The 23,374-nt window shown below is 45.6% G+C and overlaps 1 protein-coding gene across 1 annotated transcript in view; it reads left to right on the top strand.

Annotated features, from left to right (window-relative positions):
* lrrk1 (leucine-rich repeat kinase 1) overlaps nt 1-23,374 on the top strand; it is a 197,640-nt gene that overhangs the window by 168,098 nt on the left and 6,168 nt on the right. The window contains 6 exon segments of the mRNA XM_073032977.1: nt 65-262; nt 540-817; nt 4,442-4,636; nt 8,663-8,814; nt 13,039-13,156; nt 19,008-19,124. Coding sequence (XP_072889078.1) covers nt 65-262; nt 540-817; nt 4,442-4,636; nt 8,663-8,814; nt 13,039-13,156; nt 19,008-19,124 — 1,058 coding nt within the window.

Genomic DNA, 23,374 nt, shown 5'->3' with positions numbered 1-23,374 from the left:
ATGTTTGGCAATGCTCATGGTTGCTGTTGCCAGTTTTAATTGGAGACTGATTTTCCACCTTTAGATTCAATGTTTAGGCATTTGGAAGCGATGGAAGCGCAGCGGAATTTCTCCGAGTTCCGACAGGAAACCAGCATACTTCACACCCTGCAGCACCCGTGCGTCGTAGCGCTGGTGGGCCTCAGTATTCACCCTCTCTGCTTTGCCTTGGAGTTGGCTCCGCTGGGCAGTCTCACCATGGTGCTCATCGAATACTCTAAAGGTAACAGAAAACTTAACTCTTAAAAGTGAATTGCGTTGTGGAAATTTCTTCCTGTGTTAGCAGAAATTATTGGGAATGAGAAGCAGATTTGGACTTGGAATTAGAGTGAACTTTAATGTACTGTTCCAATGGAAAATTCATTGCAATTTTGGGTTTATTGTGAAATTGCTTTTTCCTATGAATAATAACTTGGGATCAATCAGCTTGTGAATGAATGACGGCTTGAAATGAACTGGTCTTTTGTGTGGCAGTAAAGCATCTGTTCTCTTTCAAGCAGATACCACCTTTATACCCCTGGGCCACATGCTGACATACAGAATAGCCTATCAAATTGTACTTGGGTTGGGCTATCTGCACAGGAAGAACATCATTTTCTGCGATCTGAAGTCTGACAATGTTCTAGTCTGGTCCCTGGACGTGGCGTGCCCAGTGAACGTGAAACTATCTGATTACGGGGTATCTCGTCAGTCATTCCACGAGGGAGCCCTTGGGGTAGAAGGTACTCCTGGATATCAAGCACCGGAAATTATGCCAGGGATTGTTTATGATGAAAAGGTGTGAATCTGAATTTCCTTATCCAACAATTACATCGTAATTGTGCAGTTTATTATACAATGCTAGTTCTAGTGATGTCTATCCATATTGTCAAGTCCTCTGGTTGTGGATATATTGTCTTAGCTTTTTTTTTGTACAATGATGCTTCATTCTTCTCAGACCTGCAGTTCCACCACTAAAACCTCACCATAAGATATAGGAGCAGAATAGGCCATTTGGCCCATCAAGTCCGCTCCATCATTTCATTCTGGCCGAACCATTTTCCCACTCAGCCCAGTCTCCTGCCTTCTCCCCGTATCCCTTCGTGCCCTGACTAATCAAGAACCTATCAACCTCTGCCTTAAGTATACCCAGTGACTTGGCCTCCACAGCCGCCTGTGGCAACGAATTCCACAGATTCACAACACTCTGCCTCAAGAAATTTCTCCTCAGCTCTGTTCTAAAAGGCCATCCCTCAATTCTGAGTGTCCTCTGGTCTTAGAGTCCGCCACCAAAGAAAACATCCATTCTATCAAGGACTTCCAAAATTTGACAGCTTTCAATGAGGTCACCTCTCTTTCTTCTCAATTCCAGTGGTCAGAGGCCCAGAGCCATCGAACACTTCTCATATGATAAGCCTTTCAGACACCAATCACATTGCTCCAGCCTCTGTCTGATTTCCACTGAAATCAAGACACAAGTGGCCAGCTGTGATGAACTCTCCCTCTTTCAGTTCAGGGCTTTCTGAAACTATTGTTCATCTCACTATCTTCTCCAATCCTGGGAGGACTGGCCGACTTCCATTCTCTTCTCACCCTAACTGAGAGTGGCCTGCAGTGACATCTCCATGCTCTCACATTGATGTTTCGGGGGTGAGAGGAGGATCTATTATTGGTCCTAAGGTGCTTCTCATCAGCTACCTACCTCTCAACAAAATCACCTGAAACCACATCAAAGTCCACGTGTTCTCATTGGCACCCTGTGAAACTTTGCCAGCACTCTCCCGAGCTCAGGATTACTGTCTGAGATGTGTTCAGAATGGTAGGGGGTCTTCGGACCAAAGAGTGGAATGCATGGTTCAAAGAATGTTGTTGGGAGAAATGGGCTTCACTTCATTAGTACTGGGAACACCTTCACTTGAATCTCTAGAAGTTCCCTGGCACATTGAATAATTCGGGCTGCAGAGAAGACTTTTAACCATCAAGGAGGCATGCATATGGAGGCGAGAGGAACTTTAGAGAGTTAAAGAGAAAGGACAAAGCACTAGTGCTTGGTAATGGTGTGTTCTGTTTCTAATTGTAATAGAAGGCTGTCAGCTTGAGACATTGTGTCTCTCTGCAAAGACGTTGCCTGGCTTCCTGATTTTCACTGGATTTTCCACTTTCTCAGCATCTGTAGTTTTATTTTGCTTTCCAATGTCAGCATTTGATGAAGCACTGGTTTGGCCCCAACTGTTGCGCCTGCTTTTGGAAAGGTGTTCAGACTTTGGGTGCAGAAGAGACTTTCCAAAAGAATTCCAAGAAAGGAATTTAGTTATTACCGGAGAGGCAGGGGACAGTTGCAAAGAGTTCCAGTAACAGTCAGAGACTTGTATACAGTTGCTTGGAAATGGGTCCCTTGTCCACCAACTCAATGCCAAGCATGAAACACCCATCCACATTAACCCTACACTATCTCATTTAATTCTCCCCCATGCTCACAACTACCCCATCCAGATTCTGCTACTCTTTTCTGTGTGCAAGGGGCAATTCACAGTGACCAACTAATTTACCAACCCACATATGTTTGAAGCATTTAACATAAAAGGTGTAGAGAGAGTAGATGGAAAGAAATTGTTCCCCCTGGATGGAGGTCTTGGAAACATCTAAACTATGGAGAGAGTTCCTGCCATCATCAACCGCTGAGGCAGTGCTTTACAGATTTCAACCATTCTCTAGGTACAATCCCTTCTAAATACCCTCTCCCTTACCCTAAATGTATGTCCTCCAGTTGTTGACATCTTTGCTATGGGAAAAGTTCAAGTCAAATTGAAATGATAGTTATGTGCACAAGCACAGTGGGGAGGAGTACAAACTTGAAGCAAAATCACAGGCACATGGCAACAGATAACACGCAGATCATTTGTTATACATGAATCATACAAGACAGTGAGGAGAGAGAAAAACGAGACCTTGCAGAAAATACACAACCAGAATCAAATCCATAGTTTTCCACTCCACCTTCATCAGGTACTTCCTGTACCTAACAAAACGGCCAGTGAGTGTATGCCCGTGTCTTCTGCTGCTGTAGCCCAGTAATTTTAAGATTCAACGTGTTGTGGATTCAGAGATGCTCTTCTGCACACCAATGTTGGTTATTTGAGTTGCTGTCACCTTAAACCAGTCTGGTCATTCTCTGAAGTTTCTCATTAACAAGACATTTTCGTGCACAGAAATGCCACTCACTGGATTTTTTTAGTTTTTCGCACCATTCTCTGTCAACTCCAGAGACTGCTATGTGTGGAAAGTCCCAAAAGATGAACAGTTTTTGAGATACTCAAACCACCCTGTCTAGCACCAACAGTCAACATAATTTAGATCACATTTCTGCAGGGTAGGCTAGGTTTGTTTTCCTTGGAGCTGTAGGTGGTCGAAGGTTACTAGACAGGCTGCAGAGTTGGGCAGAAAAATGGCAGATGGAGTTCAATCTGGACAAGTGTGAGGTGATGCATTTTGGAAGGACAAACCAGAAGACTGAGTACAGGATTAATGGTCAGTGACTTAAGAGTGTTGATGAACAAAGGGACCTTGGGGTTCAAATCCATACATCCCTCAAGGTCGCTGCACAGGTTGAAGGCCTATGGGATGCTAAGCTTCATTAACAGGGGGATTGAGTTCAAGAGTAGAGAGGTCATGTGCAACTCTACAAATCTCTGGTGAGACCGCACTTAAGAGTATTGTGTTCAATTCTGGTCACTTCATTATAGGAAGGATGTGGAAGCTATGGAGAGGGTGCAGAGGAGATTTACCAGGATGTTGCCTGGAATAGAGAATAAGTCATATGAAGCAAGGTTAGCAGAGCTGGGACTTTTCTCTTTGGAGCATAGAAGAATGAGAGGGGACTTGATAGAGGTCTACAAGATTATGAGAGGCATAGATAGGGTGGATAGTCAATACCTGTTTCCCAGGGCACCAATAGCAAACACCAGAGGGCATATCTACAAAATTAAGGGAGGGAAGTTTAGGGAAGACATCAGGGGTAAGTTTTTTTACACAGAGGGTTGTGAATGCCTGAAATGACTTGCCAGGGATGGTGGTGGAGGCTAAAACATTAGGGGTATTTAAGACCCTCTTGGACAGGCACATGGATGAAAGAAAAATGGAGAGTTATGGGGTAGTGTGGGTTTAGTACTTTTTTTTAAAGGATTATATGGGTCAGCACAACATGGAGGGCTGAAGGGCCTGTACTGTGCTGTAGTGTTCTATGGTATAGTGTGGACGCCTATAGTTTTTACACGAAACCGGCGTTTTCAAAATTATCCGGTCTAGTGTGGATGTAGCCTGAGAGTAAAGAATTTGCGGAACCATTTGAGGTAGAGTGGGAATAAATAATTGTTACGTGGACTCTTCCAGGTGCCACAATAGTTCTGTGCTTTGGTTCTTTAAGGTTGACATGTTTTCGTACGGAATGGTCCTTTACGAGTTGCTGTCTGGACAACGGCCGATCCTCGGACACCACCAGGCACAGATTGCAAAAAAGCTGTCCAAAGGAATCCGACCGCTACTGGGATCCCTGGAGGAGGTGCAGTTCCCCAGAATGCAGAACCTAATGTATCAGTGCTGGGACACCAAGCCCGAAAAGGTAAAGAAATCGGTAAATTTTTGTCATAGGTACTGAAGTACAGTGAAGAACTTTATTTTGTACGCCATCCATACCAAGCATTTCATCACATCAGTACACTGAGTAGTACAAGGGAAAAGAGCAGAATAAAGTATTAGAGTTACAGAGAAACTGCAGTGCAGACAGATAATAGATAGATAGATAGATAGATACTTTATTCATCCCCATGGGGAAATTCAACTTTTTTCCAATGTCCCATACACTTGTTGTAGCAAAACTAATTACATACAATACTTAACTCAGTAAAAAATATGATATGCATCTAAATCACTATCTCAAAAAGCATTAATAATAGCTTTTAAAAAGTTCTTAAGTCCTGGCAGTTGAATTGTAAAGCCTAATGGCATTGGGGAGTATTGACCTCTTCATCCTGTCTGAGGAGCATTGCATCGATAGTAACCTGTCGCTGAAACTGCTTCTCTGTCTCTGGATGGTGCTATGTAGAGGATGTTCAGAGTTTTCCATAATTGACCGTAGCCTACTCAGCGCCCTTCGCTCAGCTACCGATGTTAAACTCTCCAGTACTTTGCCCACGACAGAGCCCGCCTTCCTTACCAGCTTATTAAGACGTGAGGCGTCCCTCTTCTTAAGCAAGGCCATGGCAGTGATAGATAGTGGGATCAAGGGTTGTACAAGAGGTCCATACAGTCGTCTAAGAACAGCAGGATAGAAGCAGTGCTCGAGCCTGTTAGTACATACTGTTCCTCTGTGCATTTGCATCCTCTGCCTGCTGGGATGGGGAGAAGAGGAACTCTGGGATGGGAGGGCTGTTTTACAATGTTGGCTGCTTGATTCTGCAAAGAGAGAGAAAAGAAAGTGATTTGCCAGGAAAATGGGAGATTGACAAGGCCAGGTAGGTGAAGGGGCAAGAAAGGGCTGGACAAGCAACTTGCCTTCATTTAGAAAGTAATGGAAGAGATTTAGAAAGTGCAAGTACTTGACAACCAGCAAGAAAGGGCACAAAGCACTGATTTTTCAGCTCTGGTGTAGAGAAACATCTCCTCTCTTCCTTGTGCACTACTGAGATGAGCCTGAAGGTGCAGCGGAGTTCCCGTTTTCCTGGCCATGGCAGAAAGCTCAGGAAAGACCCACGGCAGAGCCCTGGCTGCTCTAAAGCCAGTAAAACCTTAAACAGTCAATGGTAACAGCCAGGAAATGAGCAGCAACCTTTCAGGGGTAGCAATACGGTGAGGAGCGGAGTTAATACAAGAGTCAAGTCAAGTCACTTTTATTGTCATTTCGACCATAACTGCTGGTACAGTGCAGAGTAAAAATGAGATAACGTTTTTCAGGACCATGGTGTTACATGACACAGTACAAAAACTAGACTGAACCACGTAAAAAAAACCAACAGAACGCTTCACTAGACTACAGACCTACACTGGACTGCATAAAGTGCACAAAAACAGTGCAAGCATTACAATAAATAATAAACAGGACAATAGGGCAAGATGTCAGTCCAGGCTTCGGGTATTGAGGAGTCTGATAGCTTAGGGGAAGAAACTGTTACTTACATAGTCTGGCTGTGAGAGCCTGAATGCTTCGGAGCCTTTTCCCAGACGGCAGGAGGGAGAAGAGATTGTATGAGGGGTGCGTGGGGTCCTTCATAATGCTGTTTCCTTTGCAGATGCTGTAAAGAGCAAAGTGGAGACTGGAGTGCTACTGAAAGGGGCAGGTGGATTGATGCTGAGGAGATTCAGCTGGTAAAGGGGCAAGTGGAATCACCCAATAAAGGGGTGACTGAGACCATGGAATAATACAGCACTGATCCCTCTCCCCTCCTGTCAGTCAGACAAACCCAGAACATGATGAACCCACAGATAAGTGTAGTGGGACAACTGAGTCTTGTGACTCAGAGGCCTGGTGTAAGAATACAGTTGCCTGGATTAAAACCCACATTAGGTGAACGTAACCTCACTTATATTCTGGAATTACTGGTTAGCAGGTGTTTATAATACAACTCCCCCCCCCCCCCCACCACCACACCCTGAGCTGATTGACTAATGGCCTACATGGAGGAATTTGCTCTCCTTATCTAGATGGTTGGCAGTAACCCAGGCCACATCCCAATGACATGTCTGCTGGTAGGTTAATAGGCTGTAAGTTGTCCCTAGTGTGTGGGCGAATGCCGGACATGAGTGAGGGATCAACGCTGATAAGTGGTCGACTGTTGAGGTTGTTGATGGGAATCTGGGGAAAATGAAATGGGATTAGTGTAACTCAAAGGTCAGTGTGGTTCATTGGACTGAAGATCAGAGTAAAGCGCTCTGTGAGACTGCTTTCAACTCTGATAAGTCCCCTGTCATAGACTTCTCAGATCCACTTCCCACACAGCCCGGTGGTTACCTCAGTTTTTGGACAGTGCTTCATTGCTCCTGTCCTACACCTAACAAGTCTAACACTCCCAACCAATCTGGCGATAATTTTCCATCCTGCCCCTAGCTTGCCCCATCTGTCACCAAGGTGGGTGGAATCTGGGAGAAGTATAGAGGAAGACAACAGAAGAAAGACTGGCCTCACAGAGGAGGCTGGAAGCCTGTTTTATTGCATAGATACTGGTTAAGGTTGTGTTGGCTGGTAGTAGCCAGGGTGACGAGAAGGACCAAGAAGAAGCAGATGGTTATGGAAGGGATGAGTTGTAGAGTGGGTCAGGAAGGGTGACAGTCTGAATTAATGTAGTTTGAACAGGAAGAATTAAACAGTGGAGCAGAAAATGTGATATTAGTATTGGTTTTGGGTCATTATTGTCACACGTACCAAGCTAAAGTGAAAAGCCTGCCCAGCATACTACTCAAACAGATTAAATCATTACACGGTGCATTGAGCTAGAATAAGGTAAAACGATAACAATGCAGAATAACATGTAACAACTACTGGGAAAAGTGCAGAGCAGGTGAATGATAAAGTGCGAGATAATGAGGTGGACTGTGAAGCCAAGAGTCTGTTCAAGAGGCTTAGAGGGTAGAAGCTGTACCTGGGCCTAGTGGTTTGCACCTTCAGGCTTCTGTATCTTCTGCCCGATGGGAGAGGGAAGAAGAGAAAATGGTCAGGGTGGGTGGGGTCTTTGATTATGCTGGCTGCTTTACTGAGGCAGCAAGAAGTGTCGTCTATGGACTCTGCCTATGCTTCTGGCTGCCTCAGTAAATCTGGGGTCCATGGCATAAAAAAAAGTTGGGAACCCCTGCCTTAGAGGGAAGGCTGTTCCCCGTGATGTGCTGAGCTGTGACCGTAATTCTCTGCAGCTTCTTGCAGTCACATGCACAGCAGTTGCCATTCCAAGCCGTTATGCATCCAGGCAATATGGTGTATCAATAAAAGTTGATAAGGGTCATCAGGGACATGCCAAATTTCTGTAGCCTCCTGAGGAAGTAAAGGTATTGATGAGCTTTTTTGGCCTGACATCAACGTGGTTGGACTAGGACAGGCCATTGGTGATGTCCACACCTGGAAACTTGAACTTCAACACCTTGGGTGTTGTGTTATAGGAGTGTGTCCATCACCTCCCTTTCTGGAGCCAATGACCACCTCTTTGTTTTGCTGACAATGAGGGAAAAGTGGTTGCCATTACACCATGTCACTAAGCTCGCTATCTCCTTCCCAGTCAAAGGAAGAAGTTGCAAAACATGAAATAAGATTTTAAGTAGAGATGGAAATGAAGGAACAGACGATGCTGGAATCATGCAGCAAGTCTGCTGGAGGATCTTCTGTCTGAAACGTTACTAGTTTCTCACGCCACGGCTGGTCTGCTGACTGTTTTCAACACTTTCTGGTTTTACTTTAGATGTTCAGCCCCTGCAGTTTTAATCTGGGGATTCCAGGTGATTAGCAAGTTGGAACAGCTCCATCTTCAGTCTGCAACGCCAGAGCAGGGGGAGGTGATAAACACAGTGCAAGTCTCAGGTTATAATGTGACTACGATTTTATCTCGAGCAGCCTTCAAGCGAAGAAATCTCTGCTGAACCGTGCTTTCCTTGTCTCCCTCTTTAGCGGCCGGGAGCAAGCTCTGCCATCAGGTTGATGCAGGACCCCAGCTTTCCAGCCTTCATGTATACCTTGCAGTGCGGCAGACAAGAATTATTCTGTCCTTCTCGAGACCTTGAGCACACAGTTATTTTCTGGGATGAAGAAGGAAGCAAGAGGTATAACGTAGTGTTTTGTTCCTTTCCCGGCCTCCCTACCACCCATCCCCCACATTCTCACCTGGTACGTGTACAAATATACTAAGCACTGAACAGTGTAACTTTAAATTTTAGGTAAACATATCTGATCTCTTTCTAAAGACCTTGTAATCTACTCGTATGTAACTCAAATGTGGCAGTAAGAGTGGGGTCCGAATCTGCACACAGAAAGTCCAATAACTGGAGCTGATGCTGAGGGCTTGATAGGTGTGTGTGGCGAACCTTAAGTTTCTTCCATGTTTGGAATTTGGGAGATAGCACACGTTGTCCTTGAGAAGGTGCTGGTGAGCACCTTCTTGAACCATCCCAGCCCTAGTGAAGGTCCTCCCACTGCACTGTTGAGTAAGGTGATCTAGGATTTGGACCTATTAACAATGAAGGACTGACAATACATTTCCAGAGGAGGAGGATGCTGACTTGGAGGAGGACCTAGAGGGTCTGGTTCTCCCATGTGTCTGAAGCCTTGAGTTTAGGACATTCTGTCAGAGACAAGTGACTTAAGTGCATTTTTCAGGTAGTACCTCATCCCCTGTGCCACCACCATGCCTTACTGACATTCTCAGCAGTGGGAGCCCCGATCATCTCCAGCATGGTGTGCAGTCACATTGTTCCTCCTCTTGCTACAGGCTAATCCCTCTTTGGATAGAAGGGTGCTTAACCAGATACTGCAGATGCTCCAAACCTCAGCAAGGTTGAGTTCAAGATGTGTTAACATGGGTAACCCATTGGGTATTCCCGAAATGCCAATGAAGGTTCTTCAAAGTGAAACGTTAGTTTCTGTTGAGATACAGCGCGGAGTACGCCCGTCCGGCCCTTCGAGCCTCGCCACCCAGCAGCCCCCGATTTAACCCTAGCCTAATCACAGGACAATTTACAATGACCAATTAACCTACAACCGGTACATCTATGGACTTTAGGAGGAAACCAGAGTGCCCGGAGGAAACCCACCCAGTCACAGGGAGTTTAACAAACTCCTTACAGGCAGTGCCTGGAATCGAACCGGGGTCACTGGTATGGAAAGCGTTGTGCTAACCCTGTTCTCTTCCAGTGCGCGTGGCCTGACCCGCTGAACATATCCAGCATTCTGTGGTTTAGCTTCAGCAGGACAGAGCAGGAAAGATTCACAGGGATGTTAACAGGTCTAGAGGGCTTGAGTTACTAAGGAGAGGCTGGATTCTCTGCGACTTTTTATAAAATCATGTGGGTGGGCGTTATCTTTTTCCCAGGGTAGAGGAGTCTAAAACCACCTTAAGTTTAAGGTGAGAGAGAAAAATTTACGTGGGATTTGAGGGGTAACTTTTTCCACACAGTGAGAAGTGGATATATAGAATAAGCTGCAGAGGCAGATACCATTACAACATTTAAAAGACGTTTAGACAAATTTATAGTCAGGAAAGGATTCGAGGATCTGGGGCTAAATGTAAGCAAGTGGGACTAGCTCAGGTAGGCAACATGGTCAGCATGGCTTAAGTGGGCCGAAAAGCCTGATTCCATGCTGTATAACTCTATGATTCTGCTTCCAGCTTCAGTAGTTTTGATTGACCTTTCTGATATTGGCACTAAACTCATTCTCCCCAGCTGGGGAAAAGAGTACTCTATTTTAGGCAGCATCTGTCAAAAAGGAAATAGATTTAATATTTCAGGTTGAAGAACTTTCATCAAACCCGTCAAAATTTGATTTTGCTGAGAAAAATCTAATGGAACTTTACATTGAGTATGAAAATGATGTAATTCATTCCAAAATGAGGGACTTAAAATCTAAACAAAGGAAACTATGAATATATGAAGGAAGGATGGCTATCATTGATTGGGAAGAATTAATTGCAAACTATGAAGGTTGACAGGCAATGGTTAGCATTTATAGAGGAAAACCTAACTTTATTCCTTCAAGGCGCAGAAACCCAATAGGAAAATAGTTCAAGCAAGGCTGACAGGAAATATTTAACAGTGCCAAGTCCAATGAAGAGGCTGATAAAGTTCACAGCAACAAACCACTGAAAGAATAAAAACAGAAGCATAAAGAATCGAGGGTCTAGCAAGAATGAGGGACTGAAGAATTAATGAGATAATAGTTTGAGGGAAGTTGATGAAACTAAAATCTGATAAATCCTAAGGTTAAGAGATCTACTGTACATCTCAGACTTTTGAAAAAGGTGGCGATAGAGATGGTCAATGCTATGAGTAACATCTTCCGAAATTCCTCAAATTCTGGAACTGTTGCAGGGTAGCAAAGGTAACCATTTTTTTAAAGAAAGGAGGGAAAGATGGTAACCACAAATCTGTTAGCCTAGCGTTAGTCGTAGGGACGATGTTGGAATCTGTATTGATGAATGTTGGAGCAGCCCACACTGGACACGACAATGGGTTTGAGCAGAATCGGCACGGATCTGTAAAGGAGAAAATCAGGTCTGACCAACCTACTGACCTTTTTAAAGTATGTGACGAGTTGACTCCATAAAGGCTGTGTTATATTTGGATTTTCAGAATGGTTTCAGTAAAGCCCCACACATGAGAACGGAGCACAGGGAATTTGGAGGAATGTTATTGGGCGGGTGATAAACAGATCTTTCTCAGGTTGGCATATTATCACCAGTGGGGCATCATGCTTGGATCTCAGTTGAGCGCAATGCTCATCAGTTGTTTGCTGAAGCAGTGTTGTAGAGGTGCTGAAAGTAATGGGACAGTAGAGAAGTGTCATTGATCATCAGAAGGCTGTAGGACCCTGCAGGGGCAGCTCAGTGTTGGGACGTGAATAAGACCGTTCACAAACTGGATACGACACCGAGCCTGCGAGCCGTCTTGTTCAGGCTCCAACTCTGAGTAGGAGGGGAAGGTATGGAAGTAAGTCATGGAATGAATTGACAAAAACAGGTCAGTCTGTGCTGCTTCTGACCTCTGCCCTCCCAGTTGCACAAATCTTTGGCATCTCAGCAGTTTACTTTGGCTCTAGCCTTCACAGTCCCATAGAGCAGAGTAAGTGACTGAGCTGCTCCTGGAACCTTCTGACTATCAATGACACTTCTCACCTGCCTATCACCTCCCCCGCGGGGTGCCTCACCTCCTTCCGCTTCTCCTATGGTCCCCTCTGCTCTCCTATCCTATCTCCTCTCCTATTCCTTCCTCTCCAGCCCTTCACCTTTCCCGCACACCTAGCTTCACCCATCACTTTTCAGCTATCCTCCTCCTCCTCCCTCCACCTTTTTAATCTGGCTTCTTCTTGCACCCCCCCCCCCCCCACCCCTAACCACCTTCCTTTCCAGTCCTGAAGCAGGGTCTTGGCCCAAAATGTCGATTGTTCACTTCCTTGGATGCAGCCTGACCTGCTGAGTTCCTCGAGCATTTCATGTCTGTTGCTCTGGATATCCAGCATCTGCAGGGTCTCTTGTGTTAATGTCACTTGGACTTGGTCTCCTTGTAAACATAACCAGCAATCTGATACACTGATAAATAAATCAAAGCGATTAAGTTCATTTACAGCCAAAGCTTACTTAAAACCACGTTCAACAGGCACATTAATTCTTAAGTAAAACAAAAAGAGATTAAACACTTCACTGTCCTCGGCTTTGAGATCCTATTTGGTGATCTGACTCAGGTGAACAGAGCTGTGCTTCGCAAAGCCGAATGGTCAGATGTAGGAGCTCTCTGGCCCTGGACTCAATACCAAGTCCAGTGGCCACACAAGAGGTGTAAAGTGCTGATACCAATCTCCCAATGTGTTCCTGGACTTCGTGTTGCAATGCTAAGGGATAAGCTGTTTGGCAGAGTTAGAATCAGGTTTAATATCACTGGCATATGTCATGAAATTTGTTGTCTTTATGGCAGCAGTACATTGCAGTGCATAATGATAGAGAATAGAGTGTGAATTATTGGTATATATATTAAATGAAATAAGTAGTAATTAAAGAAGTAGTGAGTTAGTGTTCATGGGTTCAATGTCCATTCAGAAATCGGATGGCAGAGGGGAAGAAGCTGTTGCTGAATCATTGAGTTTGTGTCTTCAGACTCCTGTACCTCCTTCCTGACGGTAGCAATGAGAAAAGGGCATATCAAGCTGCTGATACAATCCAGCCCAGTATCTCTGGATCCCTTTCTGCTCAACTAATGCACTCTTTGAAGAAGTATTGGCAGAATTTAGGGAGAGTGTTTCTATCAGAATTATGCTTTATATTTCTGTATGACTGGTAGGAATTACAGCGTGGTGAATATGGACAAAGGACTGATTGAAGTCGATCACATCAGCTGCCCTGGCGTTGGACTGAGCTGCCAGGTGAAGCTGCAGACGGCTTTGTGGACAGCAACGAAGGTGAGTGATGGGAGACAGCAGAACACAGGTACAGGCTGAAATGCTCATACTCGGTTCCTCCACTTTGGCACTGTGTGTGTGAGGTTTATTTCTATTCTGTTAAATTTACAGCACACTTTTCTGCAGCTTTGGTGCTGTTACGAATGATATTTATCTGTACACAGTTCACTACTTAAATAGCTTACAAAATTTAAGCACTGCTATTGATGGGTGGATTATTAATCCAGTATTTGTATTTAAGACCTTAAGATATCAGAGCAGAGGTAGGCCATTTGGCCCATCCAGTCTGTTCCACCATTCAATTATGGGCTGATCCAATTCTTCCAGTCATGCCCACTCCTCTGCCTTCTCCCCATACCCTTGGATGCATCTCAGTTCTAAATGGACGTCCTTCAATCCTGAAGCCGTGCCCTCTTGCCCTAGAATCCCCCACCATGGGAAATAACTTTGCCATTATCTAAAAGCATATCTGAATTTCTCCCAATGCAGAGTGAGTTTTGCTTTAGGACAGGGGTTCCCACCCTTTTTTATGCCATGAACCAATACCATTACCAAGGGATGGGAACCCCTGCTTTACAATGTCCTGTCAGGAGCAGAGCTGGCTCAGTTTGTGCCTCTTACTCTCGGTGAGGGAGGAGGAGAGACCGGAAATGGAAGAACAAGATGAAATTCTGCCCTTCACCTAAAAAAAAAATCTCTCAGTGTGCAGTGAAGAAAGTACAAGGATTTCCAAACGCGAAGGCTGATAACTGTTCAGCTTCAGCTCCAGAACGTCCCCACACAAGAGTCAGACTTCTCAGCAGCCTTCTAATCCTCTTGCTCTAGAGCCATCGTTGTCCAGTGGACGCTCTTCTGCGTCCCTCATACTGCAACTGTCATCGTGCCCCACTGCTGAGGTTTTAAATAAAGTTACCATTGACTTTACCAAGTTTAAAGCTTTTAAAGTCGGTTGATATATAAGCATTTGTCAGTAGATTCCAAGTCCCGTTACAAATATGACTATTCAGTTCTGGAACTTATTTTCCATTTGGCACCCAGCCAAAGCTCAGATTTCCCTGGACTGAACGTCAGAACTAAGGCAGTATCTCAGTTTCCAGCAAATCATGAGCTGCCTTGGAAATGGTAACGTGGTGGTTATGTTACTGGATAAATAATCCAGTGTCTTGCAGTGATTTTCTGGAACTGTCCAAATCCCACCTTGCCAGAAAAAGGTCTTTCTTTAAGTAGGGGTGGAAATTGCTGTTGTTAACAGTGACCTTGTAACCAGTGGATGGTTGTGAAAGCTCACCTGGTTCACTGATGTCCTTCAGGACAGCAGACCTGTGCACAACATAGTTTGCCCTCAACTCCCCTCTGACATGGGCAAGCAAAGCCATGTAGTTTGGTCAAACATTTTGAAAGAGCTTAAGAAAAATAAATCCAGAACTTAGAAATGCAGATCGCACCCAGCCAGGCAACCCTGCAGGTTCCTCTTCATTGAGATCTGGAACAGAAGCGTGGTTCCTCAAGGCCTGTAGGCAGTATCATATTTGTTAAGCTATGACCATCACCATCCCCACAGCACTGACATTGATAATTGTGAGAGAATCCCCTTTAGATACTTCACAGATGCTCTGTGAAAGCTCATGAGACTGGATAACCTGTGGACAAAGAAATCTGATGATTACATCTAATGCCTATTCTCAGCTAAGGAATCAGGGTTTTGATCACTTGGCAGTCCTCCTTCTACCTGGATACAAGCAGAGGCTAAAGAGCAAAGCTCCAGAGATAAGGTCGTCATGGGAGGTAGAGGAGCAGCTAAGTGATTGCTTTGAGTTGGTGGACAGAGGACTCATCTGTAGACCTCAATACACCATGGTCGTCACAGACATTATTAAAACATTTGTAGCCCAGTGTGTCCCCACAAAATCATTCAGAGTCTTCCCCAACCAGAAACTCTGGACGAACCATGAGATCTACAATCTGCAGAGGGCCGGATCAGAGGCTTTCAAGTCTGGTGACTAAGAAAGTTACAAGAGGTCCCGGTACGATCTCTGGAATGTCATCTCACAGGCAAAGTGGCAATTCTAAACTAAACTTGAATCAACGAAGGATGCAGGGCTTGAATACTTTCGCCTCTTATGAAATTAAATCAAGAGACATAGGTGACAGCAGGGCTTCACTTCCAGATAAGCTCAATGCCTTCTGTGCTTGCTTTGACCATCAAAACATGGGGGAACCATCACTACCTCCCACAGCCCCCGATGACCCTGTGATTTCAGTCTCTAATGCCGACGTGCAAGCAGCCTTCAGGAGGGTGAACCCACATAGAGCATCGGCCCAAACAAAGAACCTGGCTAAGCACTAAAAACCCGTGCTGATCGACTGGCTGGAGTGTTCACTGTTATTTTGGACCTCGCACTTCGGCTCTATGAGGTGCCCACGTGCTTCAGGCAGGTTTCATATACACTGGTGCCTGAGAGGAACGTGGTAACCTGCCTCAATGACTGTCGTCCAGTAGCACTAACATCCACTGTGGCGAAGTGCTTTGAGAGGCTGGTGAAGAAACACATCAACTCCTGCCTGAGAAGCGACTTGGATCTGCTCCAATTTGCCTACCGGCAGATGCCATCTCATTGGCTCTTCACTCAACCCTGGAACATCTGGACAGCAAAGATGCAGACATCAGGGTGCTCTTTATCAACTACAGCTCGGCATTCAATACTATCATCTCAAAGCTAACCAATAAGCTTCAAGACCTTGGCCTCAATACCTCCTCGTGCAATTGAATCCTTGATTTCCCCGCTTGCAAATTGCAGTTAGTTCAGATTGGCAATATCAGTTCCTCCACAATCTCCATCAGCACAGGTGCACCACAAGGCTGTGTGCTCAGCCTCTGCTCTACCTGCTTTACACGTACGACTCTGTGGCTAAGCACAGCTCCGATATGCCATATTCAGGTTTGCTGATGACGCCACTGTTGTTGGCTGAACCAAAGGTGATGATGAATCACCATATAGGAGGGAGATTGAAAATCTGTCTGAGTGGTGCCATGACAACAACCCCTTACTCAATGTCAGCAAGACCAAAGAGCTGATGATTGACTTCAGGAGGAAACCAGAGGTCCAGAGCCAGTCCTCATCAGAGGATCAGAGGTGGAGAGGGTCAGCAACCTTAAATTCCTCAGTGTTATCATTTCACAGGACCTGTCCTGGGCCCAGCATATAAATGCAATTACAAAGAAAGTATGGCAGCACCTCTACTTGCTTGGGCGTTTGCGAATATTCAGCGTGACATCTAAAACTTTGACAAACTTCCATAGATGTGCAGTGGAGAGTATATTGACAGTTGCATCACAGCCTGTGATGGAAAGACTAATGCCATGAATGGAAACAACTACAAAAAATAGTGGTTACAGCCCAGTCCATCACAGGTAAAGCCCTCCCCACCAGTGAGCACATCTACAAGAAACCTTGTTGCTTTGAAGCAGCATCCATCGTCAGGGACCCTCACCACTCAGGACGTGACCTTTCTCACCGCTGCTATCAGGAAGAAGGGACTCACACCACCAGGTTCAGGAACAATTACTATCCCTCAACTGTCAGGCTCTTTAACCAAAGGGGATAACTTTCCTCAACCTCACTTGCCCCATCATTGAAATGTTCCCACAACCTACAGACTCTTACCTTCAAGGACACTTCATTTCATATTCTCAATATTTATTGCTTATTTATTAGTGTTATTTGTTTTTGTATTTGCATCAGTTTGTTGTCTTTTGCACACTGGTTGAATGTCCAAGTTGGTGCAGTCTTTCATTGATTGCTTTATGGTTATTATTCTATTATGGATTTATTGGGTATGCCTGCAAGAAAATTAATCTCATGGTTATATACGGGATTAATCTTCTCAAGTTTCCTTCTATCAGCATCCTGAGGGAAACCATTAGCTGAACCAGCCACAGATATACTGTGTCTGCAAGGAAAGGTCAGACATCCTGCAGTAAGAGACTCTCCCTCTGTCCCAGAAACCTTTCCACCAATTAAGAAGGCAAATTCTCCATTTGTTTAGACTATTACAGATTCAGTAACAAGGTTGTTTATCATCCAGAGCGAAGCAATCCCCTTCCACCATAATGAACATTCACTTTCCCTATAGCATTGTAACATTTCCCTACAGCAGAGGAGATTTACAAGGATGTTGCCTATATTGGGGAGCATGCCTTATGAAAACAGGTTGAGTGAACTCAGCCTTTTCTCCTTGGAGCGAAGGAGGATGAGAGGTGACCTGATAGAGGTGTACAAGATGATGAGAGACATTGATCATATGGATAGTCAGAGGCTTTTTCCCAGGGCTGAAATGGTTGCCACAAGAGTACACAGGTTTAAGGTGCTGGGGAGTAGGTACAGAGGAGATGTCAGGGGTAAGTTTTTTACTCAGAGAGTGGTGAGTGCGTGGAATGGGCTGCGGGCAACGGTGGTGGAGGCGGATACTTGAAGATGTCCTGGCTACTATAGTGGCTAGTGCCCATGATGGAGCTGACTAATTTTACAACTCTCTGCAGCTTGCTTCGAATCTGTGCAGTAGCAACCTCCCATTCTAGATAGTGACGCAGCCAGTTAGAATGCACTCCACTGTACGTCTGTAGAACTTTGTGAGTCGCTCAGTGGCCCTTTTATTAGGTACAGGTGTGATCTTCTGCTGCTGTGGCCCATTCACTTCAGCGTTCAACATGGTGTGCGTTCACAGATGCTCTTCTGCACGCCACTGTTGTAACATGTTGCTATTTGATTCAGTCTTGCTCCCCGTCAGCTTGAACCAGTCTGGCCATTCTCCTCTCACCTCTCTCATTAACAAGGCATTTTCACCCACAGCACTGCTCACTGGATTTTCTTTTGTGTGTCTCACTATTCTCTGTAAACACTAGAGATGGTTGTGCATGAAAATCCCAGGAGATCGGCAGTTTGTGAGATACTCAAACCACCCTGTATGACACCAACATGGTCAAAGTCATTTAGATCACATTTCTTCCCTGTTCCGGTGTTTGATCTGAGCAACAACTGAACCTCTTGACCATGCGCCAGTTACTGCCATATGATCGGCTGATTAGATCTTTTTCATCAATCAGCAGGTATATAGAGAAGGTATAGGTATATAGATATATATCCCTAGTAGAGAAGCCACTGAGTGTATCTGGGCATTCTTTTCTCCACACCGAGTCATAATGCTTACACTTACTGCCTAACAGTACTAAGGATATACCTTCATTAGAGTATCATGTTTAAAGGGACATCTCCTCTCCATCTCAACCTGGGTAACAAATACTGGCTGTGTACATGACTTGTGTGGCACGTGGCCAAGTGGTTAAGGAGTTGGACCAGCGATCTGAAGGTTTGAGCCCCAGCCCCAGCCCCAGTGTTGTGTCCTTGAGCAAGGCACTTAACCACACATTGCTCCAGTCCACCCAGCTGAAAATGGGTACCGGGAAAATGCTGGGAGTTAACCTCGTGATAGACTGGCGTCCTATCCCGGGGGAGTCTCATACTCTCAGTCGCTTCACGCCACGGAAACCAGCATAAGCACCGGCCCGATGAACCTGTAAGGCTCGGGACAGACTTTAACTTTAACTAATGTGATATAGGTACAACCTGTGAGAATAGATGGACCACATCCCACCAACACACAGGTGAAGTCCTCTGTGTTTGGTGTTTCTGTGCAATGGCTATTCCTTCCCATTGTCAGTGCTTAACTCACCTTTAAACTCGTTTTGAATTGAGGGGGTTTGTCATACATCGGTCAATTTAATTTTGCCTTTGTTGTCTGTTCATTCTGCAACATGCTCCTGCTTAATTCTCTTGTGTTTTCTTTTTAATAGGATCATAAAATTCAGGTATACAGCCTTAAAGGGATGTGTCCCTTAAATGTGCCCCTGCTGGTCCTGGATGTTCCTGCCGTCGTCACGTGTTTCCTGCCAGTATCACGTGGAAGCCAGGTAACAACAATGAAAACGTCATCAATAATGTGCCAGTAGTCTCCCCCCCGCCACCACTCTGCTCATCACACCGGTCAGGTTGTGGGTGTGTGGGTGATTGGGGAGGAAGGGGGTGTTTGGAGATTGAGATGAGGGGGTTTATTTCCGGGATGGTATGGATGTAGGTGAGGATTCCACTGGCGCTGGTGCCCTCCAGCTGGGCACCAGAGTACCCCAAAGCGGAGCAGCACCCTGACACAGAATTAGCTCTGAGCTACACGGGTGACAAATGCCCAGGGGTGGAACCGATACCCTGACAGGCTAACTGAATCTCAGTGGGGAGATCAGACGTGGAAACACCGGCATTTACTCGCAATGCCAATATCAGCTCCCTGATGGGGTTGCGATGGTGTGTTCCATCACAAAGCACACATTAGAAGCTGAGTCTGAGGCTGTTCTGACTGTGGAGGGAAGAAAGGAGTCCCTCCTCCATTCCACACACTGCCTCCTTCTGCCAGTGTTCCTTCAAAGGCATTTTGGTAGACATTTAAGCTGCTTTTAGATAAGCACATGAATGTGCAGAGAATGGAGGGATGTGGACCATCTACAGATGGAAGGGTTAGTTTCACTGGGCATTATTAGCTTAACTGGTTTAACACAACATCATGACCTGAAGGGCTTTCCAGTGCTCTGTGGAGCTCTACAGGCCTCTCGAAGCACGTACACATCACCATATAAAACCATGAGATTCATTTTCTTCTGGCATACTCAATAGATAATAGCCACAACAGAATCAGTGAAAGACTGCACCAACTTGGGCATTCAACCAGTGTGCAAAAGACTCCAAACTATGCAGGTACACAAAAAAACAAATGACAATAATAAATAAATAAACAATAAATATCGAGATGAGTCATTGAAAGTGAGTCCATACATTGTGGCAACATTTCAATGATGGGGCAAAGTGAGGTTGAGTCAAGTTATCCCCTTTGGTTCAAGAGCCTGATGGCTGAGGGGTAATAACTGTTCCTGAACCTGGTGGTGAGAGTCCTGAGGCTCCTGTAGCACCTTCCTGATGACAGCACTGAGAAGAGATCGTGTCCTGGGTGATGTGAGGCTCCTGTACCACCTTCCTGATGACAGCAGTGAGAAGAGATCGTGTCCTGGGTGATGGGGGTCTCTGATGTCAGTGCTGCATGTTTCATGTGCTCAGTGGTGGGGAGGGCTTTACCCACGGTGGGCTGGGCTGTATCCACTACTTTTTGTAGGATTTTCCATTCAAGGGCATTGGTGTTTCCATACTGGGCTATGCTGCAGCCAGTCAATGAACTTTACACCACTCATCTATGGAAGACTGTCAGAGTTTTAGGTGACATGCCGAATCTTCACAAACTGCTAAGGAAGTAGAAGAAGACGAGAAAATCTGCAGATGCTGGAAATCCAAGCAACACTCAAAATGCTGGAGGAACTCAGCAGGCCAGGCAGCATCTGTGGAAATGAGTAAACAGTCGACGTTTTGGGCCAAGACCCTTCATCAGGACTCATGAAGTGATGAAGGGTCTCGGCCAAAATGTCAACTGTAAGTACTTTTCCATAGATGCTGTCTGGCCTGCTGAGTTCCTCCAGCATTTGGTATGTTGTAAGGAAGTAGAGGCACTGCCTTGCTTTCTTCATAATTGCTCTTACATACCGGACCTAGGACAGGTCTTCTGTAATGATAACACAGAGGAACTTCAAGTTGCTGACCCTCTCCACCTCTGATCTTCCAATGAGGACTGACTCTTAGACCTCTGGTTTCCTCCTCCTGCAGGCAATAACGAGTGTCTGAGATGCATTCGATTTCTGAACAATTGAACCAGTCTTCCGATTAGCCCATTGAATTATCTTCCTCGAAATCCTAATGCCGTCTCCCAGTGAGTATGAGTGAGTGTGGAGCAATGCTGGGCGCAGGAAAGTAGGTTTTGTATGAATAGGTGCAAGGTGTTTGGCATATGCTGGATGATTCTGACTCGGTGATCGACTCTCAGCCTCCCAAACATTCCTTGCAACTTCAGCAAGAGGAGAAGCCGTACCGGCTTAGAGCCCAGATATAATGTGCACAGACACTGTTTTTCCAACTTCGTTCTTCTGGCAGGAGACCAGAGGATGCCAGCTGTAATTCAAGATCCATATGTCAACAATTAAGCCACATCCAGATGAGCATGTAATATTTTTCTAATCCTGCCATAATTCTACTCTCAAAGTCTGTAATTTAATCAGGACAAGTGCATTAAAAATATTATTAGATGACAAATGGAAAGCATTCCTGCTCTGTTCCCTGGCCCTTGTTGAACCTAGCCATTTCATCTCAAATGGATCTCCTGTATGCTTCAGAAGTACCTAGCTTCTACCTGTAGTCAACCCTGGGGGTGAGGCAGGGTTGGTCAGTGGAATTCCCAGTGTGACCTCTGGGTACAGGTCCTCCTCAGCTTATGAATGGCCGACTCCTATACAGCCTGCGGGTACAAACGAGTGGTGCGACGGATTTCCCAGCTGCTGTGGGCGGCAGCTAACCTCCGCCAGGTGCGAGCCTAAACACCAGAGGTCCTGCAGATATTCTAACTCCAGAGTAACGCACACAAAATGCTGGAGGAACTCGGTGGCTCAGGCAGCAACTATGGAAATGGATAAACAGCCGAGGTTTCAGGCTGAGACCGTTCGTGAGGACTGGAAAGGAAGGGAGAAGATGCCGGAATAAAAAGGTGGGGGGTGGGGAAGGAGGGAGAGCTGGAAGGTGGTAAGTGAAGCTGAGTGGGTGGGAAAGGTAAAGGGCTGAAGGAGAAGGAACCTGGTAGGAAAGGAGAGTGGATGATGGGAGGAACAGGAGAAGGAGTGGCACCAGGGAAGGTGATAGGTAGGTGAGGAGAAAAGGTAAGAGGTCAGAGTCGGGAGGATGAGGAAGGGCGAGGGGGAAAGAAAAAGAGAGAATTAAAAAATTACTGGAAGGAAAATCCGAGGTTCATGCCATCAGGTTGGAGGCTACCTAGACGGAATATGAGGTGTTGCTCCTCCGCCCTGAGAGTGGCCTCTTCGTGGCAGAAGAAGAGGCCATAGATCGAGATTTTGGAACAGCAATTGGGATAAGAGTTAAAATGGCTGGCCTCTGGGTAATTCTGGTTTGGCAGATGAAGCAGAGGCGCGCAACAAAACAGTCCCTTAGTTTAGGTTGAACACAAGTAGGCCGCATCGGGAACGCCGGATACAGTAGACAACTTCAGCAGATTTGCAGGTGAAGTGTTGCCTCACCTGGAAGGACTGTTGGAGCCCTGAATGAGGGCCTTGTTTACAGCCACAATTCCAAATTGCAACCCATTCGGGTTACAGAAGCAGTTGACAGGAGCAGAACTGTGACGTGACGAGGAGATGACCTGTATTGTCGGAGACCATGGGAGGAGGATGCATAATTTGTCATCAATTAACTCTTCCCCTCACAACTTACAGCACAGTGCCAGTGGACAGTAAAGATGATAAATGTCACTTTGATAGGGAATTTTGTGTTAAGCATTCTTCCACCAAAGGATTGCAGTGTTCTCTGGCGTGTGTTCATGTGGTCCAGGACATGACATTATCCACTGGATTTCTCCTGGACCATCGTTCCGTGTCGGTGACCAACACAGTCAGACGATTGTGCTGGGGACAGCTTACGAGTGTCACCACATCTCCAGCGGCCACACAGCGCGTCCAGAATTCTTTCATCCATACGCGCCTGGAACGTGGGAGGAAACCAGAGCACCCAGAGGAAACCCACGCAGTCACGGGAAGAACTTGAAAACTCCTCACTGACAACAGAGGGGACTGAGCCCCAATCGGTGATTGTTGGCACCGTAAAGCAATTGTGCTGACTGCTACGCTGCTGTGCCGGAGTCTGACTGGCACACAGCAGAGAAACCATTTCAGATGTAGATGGCAGTCTAGGATAATGTGAAGGGTGACGGATGACACACATTGTTCATAATGGAAACTGTTCTACACAATCCACAAACCCTGTCATCAAGTTGTGTTCATTTTAAGAGACGGTGGATGACATAATGATGTCAGTGTAAGGTGATTGTTTTTGCTTTGTTCATAACAGAAGTAAAGGGCTGTGGCTTTTGTTAGAAACATAGAAATCTACAGCACGTTACAGGTCCTTCGGCCCACAATGTTGTGCAGGCCATGTAACCTACTCCAGAAACTGGTTAGAATTTCCCTACCACATAGCCTTCTATTTTTCTAAGCTCCATGTACCTATC

The sequence above is a fragment of the Hemitrygon akajei genome, chromosome 30 (genome assembly GCF_048418815.1).
Source record: "Hemitrygon akajei chromosome 30, sHemAka1.3, whole genome shotgun sequence".
NCBI lineage: Eukaryota > Metazoa > Chordata > Chondrichthyes > Myliobatiformes > Dasyatidae > Hemitrygon > Hemitrygon akajei.
Note: the sequence above shows the minus strand (reverse complement) of the source record. Positions and strands in the feature narration are given on the sequence as shown.